The sequence below is a fragment of the Salmo salar genome, chromosome ssa10 (assembly GCF_905237065.1).
Source record: "Salmo salar chromosome ssa10, Ssal_v3.1, whole genome shotgun sequence".
NCBI classification, from domain to species: Eukaryota; Metazoa; Chordata; class Actinopteri; order Salmoniformes; family Salmonidae; genus Salmo; species Salmo salar.
The window spans coordinates 18,984,297-19,001,659 of record NC_059451.1 but is presented as its reverse complement, the minus strand read 5'-3'; the positions used below and the strand labels follow the sequence as shown (position 1 = coordinate 19,001,659).

The 17,363-nt window shown below is 40.4% G+C and overlaps 4 protein-coding genes across 6 annotated transcripts in view; 1 reads left to right on the top strand and 3 right to left on the bottom strand.

Annotated features, from left to right (window-relative positions):
• Positions 1-272: 272 nt before the first annotated feature.
• Positions 273-3,716, bottom strand: hsh2d (hematopoietic SH2 domain containing). Of its 2 annotated transcripts, none has more exons than XM_014216228.2 (6): positions 3,462-3,716; positions 2,608-2,746; positions 2,354-2,443; positions 1,958-2,123; positions 1,434-1,730; positions 273-1,185 (listed from the first exon to the last, which is right to left on the bottom strand). In XM_014216228.2, the coding sequence occupies exons 2-6, from the start codon at positions 2,727-2,729 to the stop codon at positions 631-633; spliced, it is 1,230 nt and encodes a 409-aa protein (XP_014071703.1). In that variant the 5' UTR covers positions 2,730-2,746; positions 3,462-3,716; the 3' UTR covers positions 273-630. The 2 variants fall into 2 exon arrangements, with proteins under 2 accessions (XP_014071703.1, XP_014071702.1); XM_014216227.2 differs by having other exon boundaries at positions 3,412-3,698.
• A 170-nt stretch (positions 3,717-3,886) lies between these two features.
• Positions 3,887-12,416, bottom strand: LOC106613698 (ras-related protein Rab-8A). The gene is made up of 8 exons (XM_014216229.2): positions 12,146-12,416; positions 10,187-10,247; positions 9,976-10,036; positions 9,534-9,611; positions 9,327-9,416; positions 8,996-9,061; positions 7,232-7,282; positions 3,887-7,145 (listed from the first exon to the last, which is right to left on the bottom strand). Exons 1-8 carry the CDS (start codon positions 12,267-12,269, stop codon positions 7,056-7,058), a joined length of 621 nt encoding a protein of 206 aa, XP_014071704.1. The 5' UTR covers positions 12,270-12,416; the 3' UTR covers positions 3,887-7,055.
• LOC106613699 (40S ribosomal protein S27-like) lies at positions 12,379-16,017 on the top strand. The gene is made up of 4 exons (XM_014216230.2): positions 12,379-12,667; positions 13,348-13,456; positions 15,305-15,415; positions 15,526-16,017. Exons 1-4 carry the CDS (start codon positions 12,662-12,664, stop codon positions 15,552-15,554), a joined length of 255 nt encoding a protein of 84 aa, XP_014071705.1. The 5' UTR covers positions 12,379-12,661; the 3' UTR covers positions 15,555-16,017.
• The window catches only part of tpm4 (tropomyosin 4), a 25,983-nt gene continuing 24,482 nt past the window's right edge, over positions 15,863-17,363 (bottom strand). For both annotated transcript variants that reach the window (XM_014215713.2, NM_001140157.1), the window contains 1 exon segment: positions 15,863-17,219. In XM_014215713.2, the coding sequence (XP_014071188.1) occupies positions 17,137-17,219 (83 nt within the window). In that variant the 3' untranslated portion in view covers positions 15,863-17,136.

Sequence of the window (17,363 nt, the reverse complement as noted above, 5' to 3'; positions counted from 1 at the left end):
AAACTATTTAATCAATTTTAGAATAAGGCTGAAACGTAACAAAATGTGGAAAAAGTTAAGGCGTCTGAATACTTTCCGAATGCACCCGAATGCCCACTTCGTCACCTGATTCTCCCGATTGACTCACTCACATTCATCTGGTCAAACCAGTTAGACCAGCACCCATCTCTGAGAGCACACTTCCCTATTTTATTGTTGATAACAGATCAGCATTTGACTGCCATCTCTTGCAGAAACAAAGTTGTATCGCATAACTGGATGGACAATTGAAACACGTATTTGCCATGGTTGTATTTTAATGAAAATAATACATAGATGTCTAACATAATTCCTCACACCAAATGAAATAAAACAAAAGTATTTTCACATTTGATATGAAATAGTTGACCATACACAGCACTGTAAAAGCATTGGACATTGTCTAACCACTAACCAGAGCTGGTTGCAGACATAAATAGTTCTCAATGTTACGTTGTAAAAGAGATAGATATAGATATATCCAGATAAATAATAAAATTTTCAGACTAACTTTAACTCATCACTGCCTTCTCATAATTCATGTGTCCGTTTGGCCACCCAGCCACCCATCCATCCACCCAGCCATCCATCCTCAGGGTAGAGAAGTGGACATTAGTATCCAGGGGCAAAAGGAGGAGGGGTCAGATACTCTGGCGGTAACCCACTGTCCGTGGGTCTAACAGTGGTGACAGCAGTGATGGGTGGAAGGCCATTGTCAATCTCTCCTGGAAGCATCTGGTACTCGTTATCAACAGCTGTATCAACATCCCCATCTCTAGCCTCCAGGGCTGTGAGTTTCCCCTGGTCTTGCCCCTGCTCATCCTCCACACTAATCTCTGCATACATGTGCTCCTGAGAGGCACTTCTCTTCTTATGGAACTTCCTCTTGAAGTAGGCCAGGTTGCTGACCACTGACTTTACATCTTGATTCTTCTGTTGGTTGGAGTGTGGGTCCTGGTGATGTGTGTTTGGTTGGGTCTGTGGTCTGCCTGTACCCACAGTCCTGGATTCTATGGGACCTTTAGATGTTGTGCTGCTCTGGACCTTGTCCTTTCTCTGTGGTATAGCAGGGCCTCTGGCAGGTAATTCAGGAGGCTGGTCCGGCTGGGCCGTGGTGACTACATGCATCTTCCTGGGCAATGGCACTGGTTTAGCAGTATGATCTACCTGGAATGAAAAGAATAGATGCCGTATAAGAGTACAGTCTCACCTTAGTTTGCTTAACCTAGAGAAATATGTAGGTATGTAGTTTTTTTTTTACACCCAAAGTTAGGTAACCTCAATATTATGTCAACGTAGGCCTACAACACATTTGCAATAGCATTATCTCACCATTCAAAGTATGAAAATAAAGCTTTAGCCCTATCCCCCAACAAACACATACTGTAAACACTATGATAGTCCAGCGTCTTTACCATGCTTGGGGTTTGGAAGCTCAGTGCGTTTAACTCAGTCTCCAGGCAGGGGTAGAGTCTTAGAGGAGAAGGGGTGTTTGGAGATACAGGTGGTTTGCTAGTGTTTCGAGGTGGGCCGGCAGGGTCACTCAATGTGCTGGGACGATGTGGGAGGGCAGGTGGAATGTCCTCAGCTACTTTCAGATGAGTACTACTGTTCATGTGTGCGGGGTTATTTGGCAACACACCATGATTAGGTTTCATGGCTGGTCTTTTGGGGAATAATAGTTCTGCATAATCAGTCTTGTTCATTGATACCTACAACAAGAAGTAGATGAAGGGGAAGAATGTTGAGTCAAACACACGTCAATTCACTAATGTATCCACAACAGTGTACAGAAATGCAGCACAGTGTACCATACCCGGACCACTGTGTGTTTATGCTATATCAAACCAACTCAATTCAAGCCTATAGCGTACTGGTGTGTATACAAAATAAACAATACGGTAGTTTGTAGTTTACTGAATCAAGTATAGTTCCTCACCTGTCCACAAGCTACAGTCAGCAGCTCATTGAAAGGCATGATAGGCACCCTGCGGTGAAAGTTCACCAGGTCTTGCAGTGAGCTGTGACGCATGTCCTCTCCTACAATAATGTAGTGATTGTCCTTCAGCACATCGATCATGAAGTGCCTGCACCGATCAGTGACACTAGATGTACAGAGAATTTATTTTGATAAGTGCAGATGGACTTTGAACTACACTGATGAATAAACATGGCATTTCAGAGTGGGTAGTATGTGGCACTGATGTAGAATAGGATAAAAGCTATGGAAACAGAACACAACCAATATGCTTATTGTCATCAGCTGAACAAACAACCAATCTAATGATGCCTCACCTGGAGGTGTCTATCTCATGTACAAAGCACAGAGGCTTACCGATAGGAGAGTGTGTATCCTATCCTGCTTTCACTGACACGGATCAGGAAGTAGCCTGTGGGATTGGACAGGAGCATTTCCTCAGCAACCCTGCGGTGAATAAACACTACGATGTTAGAAAAAAACTTAGTGCCCTACTGTGAGACAATGACAGTCATAAAGCATACTGTATATCCTTCACCACAAGCCACACATTGGTCTCATCTATGTTGTTTATCAGGGAAAAGAAACAGAGACACAATTTGAGAACTTACTTCCTGGAAATAATGCCATGGAACCATTCTGGAACTATCCCATTCCTGATGACACAGTCCAGTTGGAACTCAGTGAACCAGGAAAGGGCGTCATGTCTTCCCTGAGTCTGTGTTCCATCCATACCCCCCCAGTTGTGTCCTGGTAACATACAGTAAAGAATGTCAGGAAGCACCCCTCATTCTCTAATGTTACTCCATTGCCAGTTTGACATGTCAACAATTATTTCAAAAAAGGACAATAAACATATTTGGTATAAACTGTAAGAAGACGGTAAAAAATGTAAGCGCTCCAATTTCAGGGAGCACTTCGCTATTGCTCTGGTTGTTCCTCTATAATTTTCAGTTTCTGAATTCAAAGAGGAAGACCATTCAGCTGGCTGGTTGATACACTCATTTACATTAGGGCAACAACAAAAAGACATTTATGCTGCCAAATATTTGGTAGCACTAATAAACCTTGGATTAGTATTATAGCTTCAACTAAATTTAAACTGAGACAGTTAACAAAGTGAAATAGCGTCACATACATGCCACATTGTCAGCCTCAATGCAAATAAAACATTTTTTAAACTCTGCTCTTAATATTCAAATATTATTTAGACAAGTGGGTACAACCAGATACAAAAGAATGCATCCAAATGAATACAATACTATAAGTATAGTAATACCGGAGAAATTAGGCCTACTACATATGCATACCACATTGTCTAACAAAACAAATACTCTTCTTTGAAAATGTACATCATAAGAAAAATTGTCCAAACCCACAAATAAAACGAACATTAAAAAAAAATGTATACGCACCTGTTGGGGCTAGTTACAATTTTAGTCGGCTTTTCAATAAAGCGATTTACCTCGTGAGGAGCAACGCGCAACTGGAGCTCTGTTCTGTTCACACACCTTTACAAGGTAACTCCTGTGAGGGAAAAGGGTGGAGAGATTTTTCCCATGCGTGAAACAGGTAGGTCTATCGTCATAAATAACTTTGCCTGGCCTCAATACTAATTACAGCTTCATCAAGCTCGTTTAAACATTTTTTTAAAAATGTATAGGCGTAGTCCTCTTCAATATATACGATTGATAAGATTAGATATACAGCACAGGTGCAATCGAAAGTGTAGAAAATTAAACGAGTTTCGTTGTGGTCGGATCTTGGGATATAAATATCTGACATTTCTGCATGGATAACGTCACCCTTAATATTATTATAGGAAGGAATTCATTGGGACAACGATTGATGTTAGCCTAATAAGTTGTAAGTAAATTGAGAAACTGCAGCAAGTTTTAAAATAATCATTTTAATAAATCATCAAAAGTACACATCTACAAAGGTGTAGATCAATTCAGTAATATTTATGAAAGTACAGTACAATCATTTTAGATCTTTCTTATTTACAATTGTTTTCTAAATGCTATTTCTCCCCCATTTTCCATAGTTATCTATGAAATCCAAATTGTCTTGAACATGGAATGCTGGACTGATTTATGAACTGAAAAAGATGTACAAATAGTTCCACCAAAAGGAAACGAAACCTTCATAATTGCTATTCTGAATAAACATTTGCCAGACCTATACAGCGTCCTGAACATACACAGCGGTTCAGCAAACTGACTGCCACTCGTGATGTTCTACACAAGAGGACATAAAAAGCTCAACCGCAAAATAATATATTTCAGTTTCTAAATACAATTTACTTGGTCACAAGTAGAGATAAGAGCTGTGCAAATTCAGGGGGGAAGTAATTTCCTTTCGCTGTGATTTAATATGTGCTCAATTTCCTATAAATGTTTGTGTTGACAAATGGAATGCAAGTTCCACATTAAGACGGATTGAATGGAATGGTGGGAGTGACAAAGTATAAAGAGAACAGAAAGCAATGCAATAATGATCCTTTGCACATGTTTAATCTCAAAGAAAAGCTCTTCAAGTCAAATGTGCAAACCCTCAAGAGGTCCTACAGCCTCATGATGCATAGTTGCAAAGACCATGATATCAAGTATTAGGTGGAAATAAGACACGCGTGTTGTCATGGACAGTGGCAAATTCAGAGGAAGGAGAACGAAACCGAAACGCTAAATCCAATAAGCAAAGGTACTTTCCTCCAGGCATCCATTTAACATTATCACCCTATAGCGGACTAAAAATCACGGAGACTATGATTAAGTCTAGAGGATAGGGACTGGTAAAATATTTCAACTCTGGCAAGGGTTTCTACAAGGGCACTTTCATATTTGGATGTTTTGTTGTGTCACTGAAAATACTGACACATGTCCTCTGACTCGTTGCCTGTGACATTTTAGTCCATTGATTTTAGTCCATTGCCATGTCACTACATTGCCCCCTAGTGCTTAGATAAAGTACTGATGCAAATGCCTTCAATGTAAAACTGCAACATTAAATCAAACACCAAACACCCAGAATTAGATTGTCGTAATTAATACTGGCACATGAATAGTAATTATCAACACCAAAATGTGGGCCTCTTCAGTTTCAAAGCAGCAAGTATTAGGAAAACATATAGCGACTATCCTCGACTGAAAAAGCTGCAGGAGTGGTTCTCTAGCGAAATGGACTGTCATTGCATATTGTATTTCAAATATTCTCAATACAGTAGGTTGACGTTATTCAATTGAGTTCTTATAACCATAACATGTACTTTAGTTGGAATGGACTATAGGCCTACAAAACTAGTTAAGGCAGACTAATATTTGCGCCATTGTCACTAATTTTCTGCCACAAATACTGACAACAGCAGCATTAAAACAGGCTACAAAAGCCACAAAGGCCACACAAAACCAAACCTGAATGGTTTTACAGTATCACAATTTAACAACCAGTAAACAAATAAGGAATAGGCTGAGGTTGGCATATGAAAAGGTTGCCTAAGACATGACTTAAAAAATAATTATAATCCATGACAAAGTGATTATTACCACCCAAAAGATTCTCTCCACATCACACACACAATATTCATAATTGGGGCAAAGAAAACATTTTGTGGAGTGGTTTAATATTAAAACACATTTTGAATGCCAAAACCAAAGATGTGGGCAATTTCTGCAACTCAATTGTTAGGAAACGAATTGTGATCTAACTAGACTGATGTTACTGTGGGAACAGATTTCAACTGACAGCCACTGGAAGTTCCGGAATGTAATAGTTCTAAAGAATAGTGACATATTTCTATACAAGGGAACAGAATAAGACATGCTTTTGCAAATTTTAAGCAGTGAAGCCAATTTCATTACTAAAGTGCAATCAAAATGTGCAGATATCGGCACAGAATTGTTTTACCACTCAAATATGGTTAATAAACCTTGCGCAGAATTTGTTTTGAAACTGCATAATGATAGAGTACATGTAAAATGATGACCACAGGTCATTTTTTTTTTAGGCATGTCTAAGATGGAATGTCCACTATTGAAGAGAAAAAGAGTAGGCGGCCAGTACATTGCAATACATTTTAGTGAACTGCTAACAGAAAAGATGCATATTGGAGCAGATCAGCATTGTGCATGAGGACGCACAACTGCGATGCGCTTTGACTTCTACAGTCAGCGTCAAAACACATCGCAGTTGTGCGTCCTCATGCACAATGCTGATCTGCTCCAATATGCATCTTTTCTGTTAGCAGTTCACTAAAATGTATTGCAATGTACTGGCCGCCCAATCATCTTATTTCTTGGATTGCCTGCCATTTAGGGGCCTACCTTCCCACTGTCCTCACCTCACACATCCTCACTATTAACATGGTAAGACTTCAGAATTTTTCTAGGTATTATCTTAAGAAAATAAGTGTCTTTCTTGGATGCTATTTGTTGGATTGCAAATGAGTAACGTCAAGGTAGAATCACTATCATTTGAGAAAGGAAAAAAACAGGGACGCATAGATGTCCATAGTAGTAGCTAGATGACACAAAAGGCAACTATCTGACAGAAGACGTCAGATGTGTAATATATATATATATATATATATGATGGTTAACTAGTCTTATCATGGAAATAAGCCACTGCTTTTAAGGATTGGGTTAATTCACGTTGAGAAAAAATATATAAACCTCACTAAGGATCAACTTTGGCAGCAGTGCAACCACATAGCAACATGATGTACCTGTAACAATACCAGTTGCATAGGACAAAGAGAGGAGAGGGGGAGCAGAAGCCTAAGTGTAATTATGAGAGACGATATAAGAGCATGAGGAGTGCCTGGTATACAGATCTCCATCTAACAGCCCTGATTGAGCAACCGATTGATCCACCTGACCAATGAATACTTCCGTTTTTAAACTGGGGGACACATGGTGAATCAGAACAAAAAGCTCAAAGCCCAAAGAGGCCTGGGATATGGGGAATGAGAAAGGGATGAGAACAGGGCGAAAGAAAGGAGAGCTCTGAGCAAGCTCAGTCCAGTTCTGTCCAGCTGTGGACAATGATAAGGCCGTGGTCCTCACAGGAGGGTGCAGCGGAAGAAACTGCTCTTCTTGGGCTGCTCTGTGATCTTCACCCCCTGACTGCTGCCCTGAGGACTGTTTCCCTCCTGGAACACACAGACTCTAAGTCAGAGGGCACACACACATTATAGTCCATCTAAAATAGATGTGCACATACTACACACACACTTACCAGTTTCTTGTCCATTTTCGCCTTGATGTCTCTGGCGAGCGTCATAAATGCCTGAAAATGTCAGGGGAAAACCAGGGCAAATAGAGATCAAATCAAAGAGACAAAACAATGTGCATTGTCTTTCACTAACATCACAACATTACTGTACTCCCATTGTTTTTAGAACTGCTTGGAATGAGTCAACTATGTAGGCTCGACCCTAAACGGTGCGCTCGCTGTCACCTGGGGCTGCATGGCAAATGAAGCTGTCTATATGGATGTCTGATCTCCGTGGTAACTTGTATTTGTACAGGGTGAACTTTAAATGACTATAGATGAATAGGGGTTTGTCTTCAGGAATTCTGTCTTATTTACATTGGTCTCGTCCCTCACACAATCCTTTAGATTCTGTGACACCCTATGGGTGATCAGGTTACTGTAAACTTTGGATCATATGATTGGTCAATGGTGGTTGGTTTTACACCTTCAGATGTTTGAAATGAAGGTCTGCTGTTCTCCCTGTTATCCTGCATGCAGTCCATTGGATAACGGTTGTATGATATTTCCTCAGACTCTGGCCTAGTAGGCATCTCTTTGTTCATGCTTTGCCTTGTAAGTTAACCTTAATATTATGACTTGTATGTGAATTAGAGGTCTTCACGGATCCACTTGTACCCGAATACCCAAGACCCAAACCAGGACTCGAGTGAGTCTGGATCCAGAATTCTAAATAAAGTCACGGGTCTGATCGTCACGGGTATGTGTCATTTTAACTGACTTGTCCGGAAGGGCCGGTACAGATCCGAACGCAACTGCTGCAGTAGAGAGAGCGACAGTTTAATAATTTATGCTGCTACTCTTGCTTTTCACGAGAGTGGAGCATTGGCACGTGTAGCTTGTTTTTGGCCTATCATAAGCCATCAAAGCAGCAATAAGCTACAGTCATAGAGCCTCTGTGTATGTCAAAAGTTAGGAGACATCTAATCAATGGAAGATGGAATTAAAATGATGGAATTAAATGTTAAAGGAGGATAGGCTACAATGACCAAGAGCAAACAGCTAGGCTGCTACTTAATATTCTGAATGGAGTTGTTATTTGTAACTGTAGGATGAAAAACTGCAATTAGCCTAGCTAGCGAGCTTAATTAGCTTCTCCCGGTTTGATGCAGTCAAGACAGGTACTACATAATAATATGTGATGATAAATAAGTTAGCTACGGCAGCCATTAGTCTACTATAGTGCGAGTCGTCTTGGTTGGTTGCCATCTCTTCCTCCCCGTGTCACTCGCTCACAGTTCGGCCCCTCCCCCACCTGCTAAAGCAGCACCTCTCTCTCTCCCTCTTACGCTTTATCAGCTCAGGTTAATAAAGTAGCTTATAAAAATAATTTTCTGCTGCTTCCCTCACTCGGATCGGACCTGGTCTGGAGCCAACCAGGTCGATACGGAATGGGTCTAGTTGTCCTCGGGTTTGTTCGGAACGGGTTGCAATATTTAAAATAATATATTTATTCATATCGGGTCTGGGTGGGAAAGCCCAGATCCATTTTGTCCAAGCTTTTGGACCCGTGAAGACCTCTAATGTGAATCCATTCATTTAACAAAGTTATTAAATAATACTTGCTTTGATATTCTCTTCTCATGACCATTCCTTGATCTTAGTCAGCTAAACACATAATTGCACATGGTTTTACTATAATGTTAAATCGAGTCAGACATTCGGTTTAATAGACTTTGATCATATTAATTGCATAGTCTTATCAAATTTTACCCCACTGCAACTCACATTCTCCACGTTGATGTTGGCCTTTGCACTGGTCTCCATAAACTTAATACCGTACTCCAACGCTAACTGCCAACAGGAGATAAGAGCGACACACACAAAAAACCTCAGTCAACATGTAGATTTCTGATTGTACTGGCCATGTTGCCTCGCAAAGCCACCTGATCCCATGAGCTTACATGCAGCGTTTTAATGTAAGTTTGCGTGGATCAGGTGCCCTCGAGTGGCTACATGGACAGTATCATAATCAGAAATCGACATCTACTGTATAGACACTATCAGTTATTTAGTTTATGATATCATACTTTTCATTTACTGGTCAGCGATCACCCACCTTCTCCCCTCTGTCTTTGGACACCTGTCGCTTGTCATTGACGTCACACTTGTTGCCCAGCACCATCTTCTCCACATCTGCAGAGGCATGCTGGACAGGAAGAGAGGATAAGTCATCCATAGTGTTTATAGAGCAATGCAACGCCTTCAATTTCACTAACTTCTGTTCTCCTACAGAGATATAGATGTTACAATTTCTGACGACTACCTCCTCTATATTCCTTATCCAGTTCTTGATGTTTTCAAATGACTTCTCGTTGGTGATGTCGAAGACTAACATGATGCCCTGGGGAGGAAGAAAAAACAACCAACCACTTTAACAGAGCATGTCAGATATCAGCATCCTGTTAAACTTGAGAAACCTGTACACTTGGGAGGATAGTGAATTGTTATAAAGGGCCTAAACAGGATTCCAGGGTGATTGTACCCACCTCCCATGGATGATCTCAGGTATGTACTGCTTCATTTACAACTATAAAAGGGAGAGGCTCAAACTAGTTCGGAATCTATTAGTTGATGCACTGATCGCCATGAATGTCTCTGAATATGATTTTTTTTTTCAAATTCAAACTAAGTTCTTAGCTAGCTAGGCATATGCCTAGTACATTTCTGACATTGTGAGAGTGACATAGTGAAGCAAGGCGACTGACCATGGCTCCTCTGTAATATGCCGTTGTGATTGTTCGAAACCGCTCCTGGCCAGCTGTGTCCCTGGTAGAGAACAACACAATGAGAGCCTTTCATTCCTATCCCTGAATCAACCCACTTGTTGAATTATAGGCCAATTGTGAGCATTCCCAAGGTGCTCTTTCTAATACATAATTTAAGACACTGTGTGAAGAAGTCAAAGGGCTGTCTTACCATATCTGTAGCTTGATCTTCTTCCCGTCTAGTTCTATTGTTCTAATTTTGAAATCAATACCTAAAAAAGGCAAAGAGGAATAGCAAGAGTGAGACAATTCTTGCTCTTCTACCCACCTAAAACACAGATGTACATTTCACTGTCGTCTAGGAGCTGCAAATGACAAAGGATTTTTGAAACAGCCATTTGACGTTGATGTACAGCACTGTTTATACACAGGTGGAAAAAGCAGACTGCATTCAACATTTGCTTGGAAGCTAGAAAGTACTTATTTGCATGACACCAAGTCCAGAGTGACTGGGGTCTGGCTAGGGAGGCCCATTATTTTAGATGATGTTGCAAGCCACACACAGGAAGTCAACGATTTCAATGTAAATTGCTGCAAAACTTCAGGGGAGACCTCACCTTTCTGTAATGTAATTCTCAGCTAAAATTGGACTGCTTGCTGTGTAGGAACGTCACTGCTAGATTAGCTAGCTAGAATACACAATATGACCAAAAGTATGTGGACACTTGCTCATCTGGTTTACCCAATAAATTACTGGGAGTTTATACATGGAGTGTGCGACTCTGTTTTTATAGACACCTGATCGTCGAACATCTCATTCCAAAATCATGGGCATTAATATGGAGTTGGTTCCCCCATTGCTGCTATAACAGCCTCCACTCTTCTGGGAAGGCTTTCCACTAGATGTTGGAACATTGCTGCGGGGACTTGCTTCCATTCAGCCACAAGAGCATTAGTGAGGCCGGGCACTGATGTTGGGCGATTAGGCCTGGCTCGCAGTCGAAGTTTGAATTCATCCCAAAGGTGTTCGATGGGGTTAAGGTCAGGGCTCTGTGCAGGCCAGTCAAGTTCTTCCACACCGATCTCAACAAACCATCTGTTTGTGCACAGGGGCATTGTCATGCTAAAACAGTAAAGGGCCTACCTCAAACTGTTGCCACAAAGTTGGAAGCACATAATGGTCTACAATGTCCTTGTATGCTGTAGCGTTAAGATTTCCCTTCTCTGTAAATAAGGGGCCTAGCCCAAATCATGAAAAACAGCCCCAGACCATTATTCCTCCTCCACCTAACTTTACAATTGACACTATCCATTGGGGCAGGTGGCATTCGCTAAACCCAGATGGTGTGATTGACCACTCCAGAGAACACTTTTCCACTGCTCCAGAGTTCAATTGCGGCGAGCTTTACACCACTCCAGCCAAAGCTTGGCATTGTGCATGGTGATCTTAGGCTTGTGTGTGGCAGTTCGGGCATTGACCCAGTAGCGCAGGGATCTTACTGAGCTTGTGTGGCCACTACTTCATAACTCTTTTCCTAGCCACTGCACATAGTTGAACGGGGCAGCTCTAACAGGGCAGACATTTGACAAACTGACTTGTTGTTAAGGTGGCATCCTATGACGGTGCCACGTTGAAAGTCACAGGTCTTCAGTAAGGCCATTCTACTGCCAATGTTTGTCTATGGAGATTGCAAGGCTGTGTGCTCGATTTTATACACCTGTCAACAACGGGTGTGGCTGAAATAGCTGAATCCACTCATTTGAACTGGTGTCCAAATACTTGTGTGTGTGTGTGTTGTGTGTCTCATATATATATATATATATAGTAGTTACTGAGTCAGAGTAGTCTACTTGCTCACCTGACAGCTAACGTTAGCTAGAAAGCTAAAGAGTCAGCTGGTGACGTCGCCAGCTAAAAAAATATCATGAACATTTCAATGAGGTACGCCGGTGCTGGTTTTATTGTCAAGCGAACACTGTAACAAGCCGATTGTTTCCTGGCGTTGTTTCCTGGCTGGAGAACTGAATGCTAACCAAACAAGCTCTAGTTGGCTAGCGTTAGCGTGACAGGATGGGCGCTCACCACCAATATTGCTAGTTGGGGTCGAGAGCTAGCTACCCCTCCTCCTGCATAACTTTTCGAACCAGAAAACTTAAGAAAAGTACATACCTATTGTCGAGATAAACGTTGAGTTAAACGCATCTTCTGAAAATCTGAACAACACACAAGTCTTTCCGACGCCAGAATCGCCGATTAACAGTAATTTGAACAAGTAATCGTAAGTCTTCGCCATGTTATTAGCTATTGCGGAAATCCCGCCCGGCAGCTGTGTAAAGAGATATGCTTAGTTGAAAAAAATATTTGGATATGTCACTGCTTTTTCGATTTATACTGGACCAGTGATTGGACAAACAACATGTCACTCTTGACAGCAGTCGTGGCTCCGGAAGCGCGACTTACCCACTGTCAATCAAAATAGAAAAGGCAGCTGATTGTGCGTTTGCAGTCAATGTCCCACCCATTAAGACGTGATCCCACACATTATATGATCTCACGCTTTATACAGTTTTACAACTTCTCAGCTTCACATTCACGACAACAATATCAGTGTACAGTCTGAAAGCCGTGCTATAATCTTGTTATCAAAGTACAGTGCCAGTGAAATAACAATAACCAAGAGAAGCAATGTCGGTAAGTGTTTTTTCTTTGCTCATGCGTTTGTAAAGTTGCCACACCACAGTCAAATATATCGTGTTTACACCATTGGAAGAGCCAGTCAAATACTGTAGGCCTAATTCTTGATTGTAGGCCCTGCTTTCATTGGTGTAAAGTACTTAAGTAAAACTATATACCCAAAAGTACTCGTTACATTTCGAATGCTCAGACAGGACAGCAATATTGTCCAATTCACGCACCTATCAATATAACGTTTTGTCATCCCTTTTGCCTCTTATCTGGTGGACTCACTAAACACATATTGTGTTTGTAAATTATGTATTGAGTGTTGGAGTGTGCTACTGTCTGTCCGTAAATTAAAAAAAAGGAATTTGATGTATAGCATTTACTTTTTACTTTTCTTCAAGTGTGATGATTGATTGCGTTTTCACCAAATAAATGCCTTGAACAAATTAAATAATGGAGCTTGTCCCGGGAATGGGATACATGCCTGGGCATGCCTCAAAAATAGCTCTGCTGAAGTTTTTGTACCAGACATGAGAGGGCGCCCTTGACTTATTTACATAAAAACCATACAGTTATATCAAATGTTATTATATCTAACGATTTCCCTTTTAATCTGTGTTTATATCTTTCTATGGGTCTTAATGTATAAACTGTACAATCATATATTTACACAATAATCCGTATTGCAGCTCGCTAAGGACCTAATGCACCCTACTTTGGTGGCTGAGAGGCAAAGACACAAGAAGAAGAGGTTGGTTCAGAGTCCCAACTCCTACTTCATGGATGTAAAATGCCCAGGTGAGTTGTAAGGATGTACAACTTCCCAAGTCTGCTACTTACCATTAGGGCTGGGAATTGCCAGGGACCTCACGATATGATATTATCACAATACATATGTGCCGAAACGATATGCATTACAATTCTCACGATTCTGTATATTTTGGGGCGGCAGGGTACCCTAGTGGTTAGAGCGTTTGGCTAGTAACCAAAAGGTTGCAAGTTCAAATCCCGAGTTGACAAGATACAAATCTGTCGTTCTGCCCCTGAATAAGACAGTTAACCCACTGTTCCTATGCCGTCATTGAAAATAAGAATTTGTTCTTAACTGACTTGCCAAGTAAAATAAATATGCATTGCACTTCCATACTGATATTTTATTGCGATTTGATGGTCCAAATATTGCTCACTAAATATCTGCTGCAGAGAGACCATGAGAAAATTATTTTTGATCAGTCATGGAAATGCATGTGTTGGAAACATGTTGGCTCACTATTTAGATAGAAGATGGGGAACAAGCTATTGGATGATCAATACTGGAGTTTTGGCACATAAATGAAAAAGCACAACGCTTGCACACCATGGCTTGTGTGCGCCTTGAGCCTTTACCTTTTCAATGAGGATCTAATTGTTTGATTGCACCTCGACTCACATTGGTTGAGCGCCTGCCACTTCTTTCCATTACCAATATTTATTTACAGACACGGTAGTAAACTATATTTAAGTAAATTTCCATGGAAAGATTACTGTCAAGTGATTCTCTTCCGCCCATGTATAGCCAGCCTACTCTATTTAATTGAGACCACACATACTGTAAGCACACTTGATCTTGCAAGCCCAACTAGGAGAGGAGAGGTAGGCCATTGAACTTGAAGGAGTGAATTCTGAGTGTGTGAATAATGCGACAAAAAGTTGCTTATAATACAATAGGTCGGCCCAGGCTAATGCATACAAAGCAGAAAGACAATTGGTCACGCAGATTATTTGGAAACAAAAAACATTTTCATCCCAAAATTGTCTGTCTGACTGGCCGCTCCTGCCCACAGCATGAAAAATTACAACGCACCACAATGATCTCTGTCAGGACGCGCAGCCCTCTACTTGGAGTCAAAGTATGGATACTGTATATCTACCAAAATAATATAATGATATGTAACAATCCCCCCCCCCCATCACTATTTACCATACTGCATTGATAAACTATGTACATGTATGTATGTATGAATGTATGCATGCATGTACAGGGCGGCAGGCAGCCTAGTGGTTAGAGCGTTGGGCCAGTAACCGAAAGGTTGCTTGATAAAATCCCCGAGTTGACAAGATAAAAATCAGTCGTTCTGCCCCTGAACAAGCAGTTAACCCACTGTTCCTAGGCCGTCATTGTAAATAAGAATTTGTTCTTAACTGACTTGCCTCGTTAAATAAAGGTTAAATAAAAGAAATAAAAATTGTGTTCACACTATTATTATAATAACATTATTATCCAAAATAATTATAATTTACAACAAATAAGTGAAGCATGAAAATAAAGCATTTACAAAGGCTTATTAAAGGGATATATCGGGATTTTGGCAATGAGGCCCTTTAGCTATTTCCCCAGAGTCAGATGAACTCGTGGATACCATTTTTATGAATCTTTTAGCGTTGCGCAATGACAAAATCTACAGGAACAGCTAGCATGCCAGTCATTGCGCTAACGCTTGTTAGCAGCTTCCTTCAAACTACGCAGGTACATAAAAATGGTATCCATGAGCTCATCTGACTCTGGGGAAGTGGATAAAGGGCAACATTGCCAAAATCCCGAACTATCACTTTAATGAAAACATATAAGGGAACAGAAAAACATCTTTGTTTTCCCGTTTATTCCAGGCTGCTACAGGATCACCACAGTGTTCAGTCATGCCCAGAGAGTGGTGCCCTGTGGCGGCTGCTCCTTCATCCTGTGCCAGCCCAGAGGGGGGAAATGTCGCCTCACTGAGGGTAAGAAGTTGTACAATCACATTGCTCAAGAGCCTGAACTTACAGTTTAGAGCTCTATTGAATGTCTACTGATTATTAACTTCTAACTTCTCTTTCTCCCCTCTGTCCAGGCTGCTCGTTCAGAAGAAAGCAACACTGAGGGAGGTTACAGTAGTGAGCTTTCAACTCCGATAGTCGTGAAAGGTGGACCATGGATGATTCTGACTTTTCAGTCTTAATTTTAGCTTACATTATGTTGATTGGAATGGGTATATTTAGCTGTGCTGATTGACAGTGCTTTGATCTTATTATGATGTCTTTCATGCAAAATACAAGCAGATTGTTTAGCTACAATATTATGTCTTCTTTTCATATTGAATAGGAATAATATAATATAAGTTGAAGTAGTCTGCCTCTGTATGTGTATGAAATGTATATTTGTCTTAATAAGTAATTGCTTAAGCCAGGTAACTTTGTTTTGTAAAAATTTATTAGATTGAAAGAGGGAAAGGTGAATGAAACATTTTAACACAGACTCAAGTCAAATGAGAAGCTTTTTTCACGGGCCAAGGATGAGAAACTATGATCACCTTCACAGACAACAATAAAAACATTTGAGGGTTTATCTTCTCTGGTATGTGTATTCTTTGGTTTCGAGAGTTCCCCTGCCAGAAAGTGGTGAAAAACTGGAGCAATATATCTTCTCAATAACTAACATTATTCTACTATATACAATAAGTATCCATGTTTTATTACCTTGATTGAGGCGCCAGTGGTGCTTATTTGGCATAATGTTTACTGCATATGCTACCACCACATTTAATACCAGGAATGTGATTTTACATCCCAAGGCTAGGCAGTCAAATGTAGAGCTGGGATAGTGGAAAGTAGGTGCTATGAAGCTGCATGTCAGCATATGGTGGCACTTTAAAACCATACAGATTATAGGTTAAGTCATAGGATGGGATGCAGTTCTTTAAAGAATTTGTATGAGGCTCTTTTCACATCAAAAACATTTAAGTTTGGCTTTGGCAAACCCTCCACCTGACTGTCAGTCAGTATTTTACCACCACAAGCAGCACCACAGACATGTTCACCATACTTTCCTTGAGTCATCCTCTAGTCTCAACGACCATGTTAACACACGCAAGCACACCAAAGGTAGAATATTGGCTCATTCTGAAAAGGCACAGTCCAACCTGTGAATATGATCACACACATTGTGAATGCATTAAATATGACCATGTCAATGGGTGCATGGACAGTAAAGCTGATTCCTGTAAACTGTTCACATATGACCTCTAGGTGGAGCTCATGAATCATATATAAAATGAAGACCATGTCACATGACCTATTTCAAAAACATGCCCTTGGAGTGCACGTTTCAGATATGAATTGTCGTTTTTTTCTATTCTTTACTAAGTGGTCTGAATATAAGACTGTTTGTAAATATGGTCATAATCCATTTTTTTTAATGCTGGTCTATAATCTCAAAGTTTCATAAAACAAAATGCTGTAAACATAAGAAACGGGATTCGAAGAAGCTGGTGATTTGGAATGTATTTCTCTTAAAGAGAGAGAGAAAGTTGTGACTTAAAAAGAGAAGAAAATATTAAGGGTACAAGTATTTAAGTTAATCCCCTTTCACTGGGAATAAGACTTTACAGCTGAAAATGTGGAACGAAATTGAATATTTATGGAATGTTGCAAGACTTTTATCTTTTCCATCTTCTTCATAATTTTTATAAGCTGTTGAGCTCTTGCAGTGTTTGATCCAGGACTTGATGCATCCCCAAGTTCTCTTCTTTGGCACCTGCTAATTTTTCTGGAAAATAAAAAAGAATGACATATTGAAGAATAATTGAATGAAACCACACAGGACAGGAGCATCAGAAAGTTGATTCATATTCATTCATTCTCTTTAGGTTTGGTAAACAATAGTCTACACTGACGCCAAAGCGATTCTTAT